The sequence below is a fragment of the Blennius ocellaris genome (assembly GCF_963422515.1).
Source record: "Blennius ocellaris genome assembly, chromosome: 11".
NCBI classification, from domain to species: domain Eukaryota; kingdom Metazoa; phylum Chordata; class Actinopteri; order Blenniiformes; family Blenniidae; genus Blennius; species Blennius ocellaris.
The window spans coordinates 5,990,528-6,002,622 of NC_137660.1; the positions used below are offsets into that span (position 1 = coordinate 5,990,528).

At 42.8% G+C, this 12,095-nt stretch overlaps 1 protein-coding gene across 1 annotated transcript in view; it reads left to right on the forward strand.

Annotated features, from left to right (window-relative positions):
- Nucleotides 1–11,095, forward strand: part of LOC308136972 (NT-3 growth factor receptor-like) — a gene marked incomplete at both ends in the record, with an annotated part of 65,789 nt that extends 54,694 nt beyond the window's left edge. The window contains 6 exons of the mRNA XM_080505528.1: nt 3,966–4,154; nt 5,801–5,931; nt 6,540–6,712; nt 8,130–8,373; nt 8,815–8,973; nt 10,910–11,095. Coding sequence (XP_080361654.1) covers nt 3,966–4,154; nt 5,801–5,931; nt 6,540–6,712; nt 8,130–8,373; nt 8,815–8,973; nt 10,910–11,095 — 1,082 coding nt within the window. The remainder of the gene's footprint in view (nt 1–3,965; nt 4,155–5,800; nt 5,932–6,539; nt 6,713–8,129; nt 8,374–8,814; nt 8,974–10,909) is intronic.
- Between the last annotated feature and the right edge of the window lie 1,000 nt (nt 11,096–12,095).

Genomic DNA, 12,095 nt, shown 5'->3' on the forward strand with positions numbered 1-12,095 from the left:
TGATGTGTTGTCTATTTATACACCCGTCTGTTTCCTCCTGGGCTGCGTGTGCAGTTTTCTTAGAGCAAGGACAAATTTCAAACAATTTGTGAGGTTTTTTTCTTTGTCCATTACACAAACAAATCAATGCCCAATTCTTCCTGAAAACATCCCATGTGGGTGTTTCAGTGCTTGGTTGCACTACACTGTGGCACAAATAAACTGTTGTTTCATTATAGGCACTTTTGAAAGGGAAACAACTAAGGTTCTTCTCAACGGTAGTTATTCTCACGTTTGCCAGTGTCAGGGGTTTCCAGCAAAATGGAGAATTTTTTTTGTCTCAGACCAGAAGCAAGGTAAAGCTTCCCTCTCCCCGGTGGCTGTGCGTACAGATAGAGAGTTCAGTATAATCTGTCTGGGCTTTGAGACGTTGATGTTCAGCTTATTATCTGAAAGCCAACATGTCAAGTGCTCAGTGTGTTCTCAATAGGCTATTTAAATGTTTGCCATAAGTTCCATTATGTTGGTGTCACCAGCAAATGTGACTATGGTGCCACTGGTTTGGGTCCACAGTTACAGGTGTATACAGGCGTATAGGCGGAAAAATACGCACACCATTGATGTACATGTGTTCAGGATGAAGCTTGGATTTGGCTTATGCAACACTCATCTACCCCCCAAAAAATACTAGTAAATTATGTATTTACAAAATCTCCTGACAGGAAATTGGAAACACCACATCACATAACAAGACAACCAAAACTTAGCTTCTTCATTCATCCTCCCTGAGCGCAACGTCTCATATTCATTGTGCACTGGATGAAAAAAGCTGTACATTTTCTTGTCAGCTTTCTTGGCAAAGGTTTCTTTGGTCATGCACAAAAACAGCCCATTGAGGGGACATATCATTATGTTGGACATGTTCAATGTCCCGACTGGTTGGTGGTAAATAGACTCCATATGGTTCAGTGTTTTGCTTAAACACACTTGAACACGTGAATAGGGTACGATAGGCCGTCGACCTCACGGTCACCTGAAGACGACTCTCCCAACTGATCCTCAGATGGAGCGTTACATACTTCCATTACTTCTTGTAATACAACAACTCCCAAAGAGCTAAAAGGCTGCATTGAATTACAGCAAGGTCCCGTTAACATGATGACGTTTCAAGTGAAAACGTATCGAGGACACTATAAACATTAAAAATGGTGAGTACACCGACATCCGTATGGACAGACGACCGGGCGACTCGAGCTAAAACTACCAAGTCTCAGGAGAATGTGGACTGGGAGTCATGACAGTCTGTAGGCAAACACTGTTGTTATTCTCTATTCACTCGCACATGTGCAACAATAAGTATTTACCACGGTCAGGGTGCGCATGCACATTTGCAGCATTTCCGCTGTTTTGAAAGATACAGATTCACTTTAAGTGGCTCCGAGCATCATTGTCGTGTAAACGAACGCCACAAATGCATCGAAAGTGAATGGGCCCTAAGTGGAGGTGATTAAAAGTTGGTTTTGCATGACTTGATGGTACTCTGGAAAAACTATAGAAGAGAACTAACTGGAAAAAATGAGCAACGATTTTCTGTCTGTGGCTTTACAGAACTGGCCTCATCATGTGTTCTGTGGAAGTTGTTGGCTGACCGTCACAATGTGCCTCCTTTCATTCCCAGTTTTTTAGGCTGCCCTTTGGTCCACACAGTTGAACCTCTGACCTTAGTGCTTAATGAAATCTGTGTGCCTCTCTGTTTCTGACTCCTTTGGTAGGGGGGGTGGATAAAATTAGAATTTGCATGTAACAGGTTTAAATTGACCTTATTTATATACAAATCACATATATAATATCATTTTTTGATTTTCAGGTTGCTACTGCCTGCTACTGGCCATATAAGGAAAACCGCGTTTTGGGCGAATTTCTCGAATTTTGCCACTTTTGACAAGTTTTGTGATTTAATGGCTCAACAGTAACGTATCATATATTACATTCACACATTTGTCATGCTAATCAATGTTTTATTTGTTTATTTTAGGTAGAAGTAGCCAAGTTTTCAGAATATTTGCCACTGTGGGACGAAAGAGAACAATGCTAACACCAGAACAATTTGGCAACAACCTCAAGATAGTTTTGGGGAAAACAACTGACAGATCCACTGTTACCTTGACAGAATTCCGTGCCGCGATGGAAAGACTGTCTGTTCAGCCATTATAATCATTAATAATGTGCATGCTATTGATTTTTTTTTGGTGTGTTCTAGTATAAACCATACCTTTTAGTTCATAAATAAACAAAATAAAACAAGTAATCACTATATTTGTACACGATGTTGAGACAGAGTCATTGTCCATTATCATATATAGCTGAAAAAAGCGTGCAAAAGTGTGATATACGCAGTACATCAAAACATGCCAGTAGCAGGCAGTAGCAGAACCAAAATTGAAAATGCAGGTTACTTGTGTGTTTTATATATAAATAAGGTCAAAATAAACCTGTTACACGAAGGTTTTGGGAAAAAAGGTCATTTATCCACCCCCCCTACCTTTGGTCCTGTTCGCTGGCTCCCCTTCCCTCATGCTCCTCCCTCAATGCTCTCTGTCACTCATTCAGTGTCCTTGTTTGTCTATTGGCAGCTGATACGTCGGCTTGTCTGACACTTGGCCTGGATATCAGCATCAGCAACAGACAGTATGTCCCTCAGAGAACAACCAATCCTTCATTAAAGAGCGACAGATAAACTGAGAGCCCCAATTCAAGTGAAAGCGCAAAACTCCAGTTCCATTCTCGTTTCAAGGTGAAAACACTGTGCTGACAGATAGTTTATATTATTTTGTATATTTATTAGATGTGATAATTAGTTCACTTTCATTCATACTGTTTTCGCAGTAGCATCTTTAGAAAGTCCAACTGACTCTCAAACGTGACCTCGTGCTTGGCACGAGGTGAAGCATGTGCAGTGCAAGATCTGAGGAGGTGCGAGGTGGTCCAAGCTCTGTGAGAGTGGGGTGCAGCCTCCCACAGTCCGAAAATCCCTTCAAACTGTAGATGTGTATGTCTTTCAGCATGTTATATTCTCCAAAAGTAGAGCATGACCTCAGCTAGCCTCAATTCACTCCTTCATGCACAGTTCATTCTTATTCTTTCTCCTCTTTTTTTTCCCCTCCAGCAACGCCTCTAATGTTTTCTATAAGCCGTGAAGGTTAACCGTGTCATTCAGATTACCAGCTGTCTGATGTGTTTAGTTCCACTGCGGCACAAAAATGTCAGTCACGCGTCATTAGTTTTCGGCGCAACTTTGTCAGTGATTGGTCAGAAGAGAGTGACAACAAACAGACAAGGCGATTTTGATTTTTCATCTCCAAACAAGTGATGGACCGATACCACACATCAACAAGGACTAACCTTTAGCTAACTCATTAAACACCTTCAAGTCTGAGTCATAGTTAGACAAACAATATACGTGACATTGTGAACCATCTGCGTTACGCTACGCAGACCTCAACAGCCTTGGAGGCTCCAGTACTTGTTGGGCAGAGTGTAGCATCTCTCTGTGCACTGCATACTGTAGACAGACGGCCCAAGCTCAGTGTGTGCTGCCGCACACTCCAACTCGCGACTAATGGTGATCAAGTCGCTGGTGTTGTACGAGCTATCTTTCTCCTCCTCTTGAGATTTTGGCAGAACATAATTTACAGTCTGTCTTGCTTTTATCATCCTCATTAATTTTTTCAAGTATCTCCAAACCACGAGCTTCACTTGTTGTCTCTTCCTGGCCTGCCGGCGACGTTGCTGACACATGACGTCATGTAATACTCACCGGGCGGTATCGACAATCTTTTTTCGAGTACGGGTACTCCATGTAGTATTGGACCTGATGAATGATATTAGTGTCTGTATCGGTTCATCCCCAGTGAGCTTCTATGACCATGACACTTAAAACACTGTATCTTCATCTGGTCTCTACGTGTTTCTCTGGGTCTCAACAGGTCCAGTCGCAGTGATAAGCGGTGAAGAAGACTCTGCCAGCCCTCTTCATCATGTGAATCACGGGATTATCAGTCCCTGTACGCTAGACGCTGGTCCCGATGCCGTGGTGATTGGAATGACCCGGATCCCGGTTATCGAGAACCCACAGTACTTCAGACATGGACACAACTGCAACAAACCCGCAACGTGTGAGTACACACACACACACACACACACACACACACAGGCACACACACACACACACTCCATGCCTCGAATTTGTGCAATTCACTACGCTAGGTTAGTCAGTTGAGTGAAACGTCCTTCTCCGCAGCAGTTCACCCTGCTGTTTTGTCCTTTACTGGAACTACATGCATGCTGTGAAATTATCCGAGTCCCAGAGCTCATTAGATTATTCACTAATTGCAACCCAGTGGTGAAACGATCAGCTCGGCTCATTCAGTGTGTTTGTGCACGCGGGTTTTCATGATGGTGTGAGTGCTCTAAAAGTTATACATTACCATCAGTACATTACTTAACAATCTTTGATTTTAATGTTTAAAACATTTAAAGCTAAAAATGAGTATTCTAGTGACCGTAACTTCTAAAAACCGCCGAACAACTCCACCGCATCTGATTCAGTGGAGAGAAACACCTCTGTCAAACCAATCCTATGCATTCTGCCCCCAATTTGATGATTCCAAATCTGCCTGCGTGATGTTTGAAGTGTTTCGGCTCTGCAGGGTACGTCCCACCTCGTCCACACTCCCTGCTTTTTGATTCATAATGCCATACTCACACACTGTTCCTCCCCTTCCTGGAATAGTTGATGTTTGTTTTTGCCATTTGCCTTGCTGAACTGTATCGTTGTGAATCTGCAGGGGTTCATTTTGTGAGGGTCCTCTGCTCTGTATGGCCAGGTCAAAGCAGCAACAGAAATAGGGTGATCTGTTTTTACTGCTTTCTCAGGTGACGCAAGCCTGGTCTTACCGGGAACGTAGTAGAGATTAGAACCCCTTTTACACAACAACATTTCAAGTGAAAACAAATTGTTTTAGCCTTTTTGTGGCCAGAACATTTTGCGTTTACACGCCATAAATTGTGAAAACAAAATAGTTTTCATGTGAGGCCACTGGTTGATGCTGTTTATTTTTGTAGTGAAATCACAGGCGTGTACGCAGGCAATACGCTATAAATGTTAACAATGGCGAGTACACACACATTTGCTTGGACAGATGATGAAGTTGATTTGCTATTACCGGTGACTGTCAACTATAAAACTACCCAGCCATTGTTGTTATTGTCCATCTACTCATGCATGTGCAGAAGAACTTTTCAGTACAGCCGTGCTGCATGCGAGCAGTAGCAGTGTTTTCTCTCATTTCCACTGAGATGGACGTTTTTCAAAATCTTTTTTTAATGGCTCCATGCTCCGTCATCATGTAAACAGACACAGAAAATATATATATTTTTTTAATGTTTTCACGTGAAAACATTGTGTAAACAGAGCCTGAGTGTGAGCTCAACTTGTTTGTTGAAGTTTTGACCCATAAAGCAACAGCCAGCTCCTAATATTTATACAAAGTCCCCTCTGATTTCATGGGCCTTTCAGAGTGGTTGGTCACCGCACTCACAACCTTTAGGTGTTGCTCTTTGCCTGATGTATACAAATTCAACTGAGACGTCTTGTTCCTCCAGTGAGCCCTGTGGATACACACTTTTAGGTTTGTTCAGAAACTTGTCATGAGGCTGATCGTAAAACTCAGCCATTTGATTCAAGTGATTTGCAACTAATAGTTGTGTGATAGTATTTATGGTGGACAAAAAGTGAGTTGCTTTTCTCTGGCTCCTTCAGATGTTCAGCATATTAAACGACGAGACATCATTTTGAAGAGGGAACTGGGAGAAGGAGCCTTTGGGAAAGTCTTCCTGGCTGAATGTTATAACCTCAGTCCCACCAAAGACAAGATGCTCGTCGCTGTGAAGGTAAGAAGTGTGTGTACGTGTGTGTCAGTTTGGAAATTCACCATGTAAGGAGAGAAATATTCAATTCCCATAATCAAATCACATACGTGTTATTATCTTAACATGATCTGTGAAATCTCAAAGTGTCTAAACTTTCACCTAATCCTCACTGCATAATTGAAAGTTGAAAATACCAGGCACAAGGTGACTTCATTTCACTGTCAGTGTTTCCAAACTGTGCTAATGGTGTTCTTGCACAAAAAAAGCTATTTAAAAACCTGAAATTATTATAATGTGAACACTTTGTGCTGTATAAAACTGAGGCTGCTACATTATATTTTACTAGTGATCGGCAAACCACTGCAACACTTCCCATTGTTACATGCTTCATGTGGTTTTATATACTAAATGAAGGCACAAAACAGATAACAGTAATATTCGAAAATGAAGAACAAATTACAGTGCTGACTATGAATGCATAACATGACAAATGAAGTCAAAAACTTTGGCCCACATTTCAACGATTGGGGTACAACTGCGGGATAAACAACAGGAAGGAGGACTGTTGCCATGGCTACCCATCTGATATTGTATCGACACATGTCCCTTCACCGTCTCTCTGTCCTCAGACTCTGAAGGATCCCACGCTTGCAGCCCGGAAAGACTTCCAGAGAGAGGCAGAGCTGCTGACCAACCTGCAGCATGAGCACATCGTCAAGTTCTATGGCGTTTGTGTCGACGGAGATCCTCTCATCATGGTGTTTGAGTACATGAAGCACGGAGATCTCAACAAGTTTCTCAGGTTGGTCGATGCAGGAATCCCGGTTTTTGGAGGAATGATGAAAAGCCTCTCGCAGAAAGCTTTTGGGAGAAAAGTGTCAAACTGCGGGCCGACTCTGCGCTCTCGCCAAAAAGAGGTTGAGGGGTTGGGGATTAATGCAACTCAGTAATGGATGAAGACGGGCTTATGACTTGTGTTGTTGGTAAAAACTGATAATTTCCACTTTTTAAATGGACTGACTCAAATTATAATCAACTGCACCCAGGGCCTATTGACATGGCAATGATTTCAATTGAAAACGCAAAGCTTTTGAGCAGTTTGAGGGTCTATTTACACAACAGCAGTGCTCAATATTTTGAAAACAGCTCCCAAAGCGGTACTTTTCGAAAGCCCTGCAACTCTGTGTCCATGTAAACGGGCGGAAACAACATTTTCTGGAAACACTCAGGCTCAGGCCCGAGTAGACCGTGAAAACGCTGCTATTGCGCATGCCCACCACAGACTTAGTGAATAGCTCTTCTTTGCATGAGCAAGTTGATGGACAATAGCAGCAACGTCGGCCTCCAGAGTCTCACAGCTCAAACTCTGTAGTTTTTTGGTTGAGAGTCACCATAGTAACAATCCAACTTGGTCGTCTGTCCATACGAATGTCTATGTGACTCCCATTGTTAATGTTTTTAGCGTAGTGTTCTCTCCGTGCATGTATGTGTGATTTCATTACAAACAAAAAACAACCAACAGCACCAACTCGGGGGGGCCTGGCATGTGAACTACAGCGTCTTCAGTGTTTCTGCCATTGCCGCGTAAATGGACATTGTTTTCAAAACATTGCAATATAAATGCAAAAACGTTTCTGAAATGAAAAGGTCAAATCTATGCATTTTAACTTGAAATGTTGTTTAAACGGGGCCCCTGGGTGGGTCATGTCCTTTAAAATACAGCTGACTTCACTTTGTAATCAGTTGATCTCATGTGGTTTGGTTTGTTCATGCTCTGCCACCCTCAAACTTGCACACACCTCTTGTAGGTCTTTTCTTATGGGAGCTTTATTGTAGTATTTGTCCGTACGCCTGTATCTCAATCTGCATCTGAAGTAAGATTTGTCAATGTGTTAAAGAGTTTGACAACGTGAACCAGAATCTGCGAAAATCGCATCTGCGATTCATGACGTCACGTAGTCGTTGCCACGTTGCGCGAGGAAGGTTTTGCTGAGTACGAGGACTGTATAAAGTATCGTATTGATACTCGACAATCTTTCCAAGCTATTTTTCACATGCGGTCAATGACAAAGTTCCCCCTCCTTCAGTGCTCTTGAGTGTGGGTCTGTAAAGCCTCATCCCTGCTTAGGTACAGCTTTGCTTCTGTGAAACCAGTTGGATTTGTACTCATTGCTTTCTTTCTTCGGAGTCGCCAACAGACTGTGTACCTTTGTCCTCAGAGCTCACGGACCAGACGCCTTGATCCTGGTGGATGGGCAGCCTCTGCAGACCAATGGCGAGCTGGGTCTTTCCCAGATGCTTCACATAGCCGGTCAGATCGCAGCTGGCATGATCTACTTGGCGTCTCAGCATTTTGTGCACCGAGACCTGGCGACCAGAAACTGCCTGGTGGGAAACGGCCTCCTGGTGAAAATAGGAGACTTCGGCATGTCCAGAGATATTTACAGCACCGATTACTACAGGGTAAGAAAAGCTTTCTTTTAGGGATGCGCTGTCGTGCGTCGGCAATGTCAGCATTAGGTATGCAAGAAGGCACGAATGACATCCAGTTTGATTCTCAAAGATTAATCACAGTGACAATAGTAAGAATGCTTAGCACGTAACTCCGAGCCATGCTATATTCTAAAGAGTTTCAGGGCTTGCACACCAGTGTTGCGACATATTAAACACGATTTAAGTATGACTGACACTCATTAACAGTGAGCTGGAGTGTGTGGCTCAGTCACTACAGTATACTTAGACGTCCATGTCAGTGAAGTCAATCAACTCTCTTTGATTTGTCCATTCATCTTTTCCATTGACTTGTCTGATTGTTGTTTTCCTGGTCGACTCACCGGGCATGCCTTGTGCAGGATTGTGCTAAAGTAGACTGTTCATCTTATCTGTGCTTGTGTGTTGACGTAGGTTGGAGGTCACACCATGCTGCCCATCCGCTGGATGCCCCCAGAGAGCATCATGTACAGGAAGTTCACCACAGAGAGCGACGTGTGGAGCTTTGGAGTCATTCTGTGGGAAATCTTCACTTACGGCAAACAGCCGTGGTTCCAACTCGCTAATAATGAGGTACACAGTCACGTACACATTTGTTGTATTATAACTAGTTTTTCAGTGAATTTGGATATAAATTGTATTGAATTAAGAGTTTTCAAGATATTGGGTTTTTGTTTTTTCTTGAAGATCACATAAAGGTAAAGTGAATTAGGTTTCAAAAGCCACATACATTCACAGCAGTATAATGTAGAAATGGTCCAGGCTTAGCTCAACCACCCCTAACAATAAGCCTCAGAAAAAACAGAAAAGAGTAAGACATCATTTAGGCTGCGTCTCAATTCTACCCCTTCGCCTTTCATCCTACCCTTACCCCTTTGAAATGCACGTTCACGAGAGTCTGAGGGGTGTCCCATTTCACTATTGTGCAGAGGCGGAGGGGTGAGGGGAAGGGCAGAGGGAGAGAGGTGTCCCAAATCTGAGGGCTGAAACTTTTATCCCTTTGCCTTTGCCCTCTTTTGGAGGCGGAGGGCTAAGGGGTAGGCGTAGGTGTAAAAATAGAATTGGGATTGGCCCTAACAAAGTGAAGACTTATCGCTTTTGCGTTTTCGTTTAAGAAAAATGTCTCATTTACACAGCAACATTTTGAAAACGATGTCTGATACAATGCAATGGCAGAAACACTGAAAACGATGAAGTTAAAAATGCCAGGCCACAAGTGGGGGCTGTTGGTTGTTTTTGTAATGAAACCACACGCACAGGTGTGCAGAGAACAATACGCTATAAACATTAACAATGGAAGGACACAGACATTTGAATGAACAGATGACCAAGTTGAAATGTTATTCCGGGTGACTGTCAACTATAAATCTACCAAGTCCCAGGGGAACCTGGACTGGGAGTCCTGACACTCTGGAGGAAACATTGTTGTTATTGTCCGTCTACCGAGCATGTGAAGAAGAACTTATTTACTACAGCCATGGAGCGCCTGTGTGGGAGCAGCACTCCTGCCATCTACTTGGGAATGAGACCAAGCACTTCCATAAGGTTGCTTTTTATATAAACACATAATTCAAATTTGAAATTGGTATATTTTAATGTCCCATATTGAACAAAGCTATGACCATTATCTCAAAATTAAGACACACCGATACCAGTCGGGTGAGACGAGAGAAGACGAGCGATGTCAACAGTTTGAAGATTCTTTAATATGAGAATAATAATATTAAGTCTGTGAATTATGTTCTGCTTGTTTGTACAACAGCAGCAATTGAATCACCAGAGACATTTGGGCCAGCAGAGTTAGCCCGATGTAATTCTTTATTGTAACTCCTCAGCACCGAGTCATGCTCCATGCTACATAGTTTTTGGGCTGACACACCAGTGATGCTACATGCTAAGCATGATTAAAGTTTGGCTAAAGCGCTTAGTCTACAGTACACAGAAGACAAGTTTTAGATTGTCTTTACGCACTGCTCTATGCGTACTGTAGACTCAGTCATGTACTGAAGATGTACACTGTGTCAACACAAAGACTGTGTGAAAATGCTTCATGGCAACGCACAGCCTTCGCATATCATTTGAATATGGAGTATGAAATAGGCTTTATGGTTTTTAGCAAGTACAGGTGTCAGTACTTGGTATCGGCAAGTAGCCAAAGGTTAGTACGTGTACTTCATCCTTTTGAAAAGTGGTATCGGTGTATACTTCATCAAAACCACCACATGTGGAAATTTTTCAAGAAGTGACTGCAGTTTGTGATGATGCAGCAGCCAGGTCATCGTCAAGACACAGTTCAGGTTAATGAATCAGAACTTCACACTGGGGGACTGTATGGGGTGACTTGAAGTATTGCTTCATCAAGGTGCAAAATCTCCGTGGTCGAACATCTGCTCGCGTGTGACGGGAGCATTAAAACTTTTTTCACTGACCTTGTTTTCAGAGCATCTTTTCATACTTCTTGAAGTGTTTGCACTAAAACATGCTGTACGTCTTCTTCAACCACCCGCAGGTGATCGAGTGCATCACTCAGGGCAGGGTTCTGGAGCGTCCCAGGATCTGTCCCAAAGAAATCTACGATATGATGCTGGGCTGTTGGCAGAGGGAGCCGCAACAACGCCTTAATATTAAAGACATCCAGAAGATGCTGTTTACTCTCATGAAAGCCACGCCGGTCTATCTGGACATACTGGGCTAGAGGTGGTTGAACGGGACACGGTGAAGAACGAAATGGAAGTTGAATCTGATCCGTCGCTGGATCAAAGAGAAACAGATGGCCTTAGAGCAGACGACGAGCCTGGACACACAGCACAATCTGTGACTGAGCCACGTGAACCGGGTTCATGAACGGTACCTTGTTTTAAGCTGTCAAAACATAATAATGAGTGGCGTGAGGTGCATTTCGCTGCACTGGAATTAACTGCTCAAAGGTAACATTGCCCTGAGAGTCGGCACTGGACGTCTTTGGTCAGATCTTTTTTTTTTTTTTGAATGAAGTCAGTATTGTATCGATCTAGTTGTACTCGTCTAGTACACATTAGTTCTCTCTACCTAATACTTTGAGTACCATCTTTTCTTTACCAATGTTTCACCATCTGGATCACTGCAGCTCGGGCCTTTAGGAAGACGCAGTTCGCTGTTGGTGACTTTCAGCTTGATGGGTTTATTTAGTGTTGGGGTGGGGGGGGGGGGGAGGGTTTCCTGCACCATTATTGAGCTCACCCTGACTTGTTCCTATGTGATTTTGTACGTTCATGCCATTGTCCCAAACAAAACAAAAGTGATCCCACCACGCTCTGTAGAGTAGTCAGGATAGTAACACAAAGGTATTGTGTGATACTGAACTTATTTCTCCGCCTGCTGCTCATCAGTGAAGAAACATGTATAATCAAGTCCCATTTTCAGTCTCGGTACACTTTTGCTATTTTCATCAAAGACACCAAAAAAAAAAAAAAAAAAAAAAAAAATCTTTTCTTAGTCTACTGAGAATGTGACCCTCCAAACTTTAAGGCTGCAGCCATGGCCTGAGAGGAAGTCTGCCGCCATGTGATGGACCGAAGTGCCTCCTACTACTTTCAAAACAAACATGGAGAAGTCATTAAAAAACAAGACAAAACAAAAAAAGAAGCACTTTTGCATATTGTTTACCTGACTAAAAACGTACTCTAGCGATAAACTGTCTTCATTTTCCTTATAAA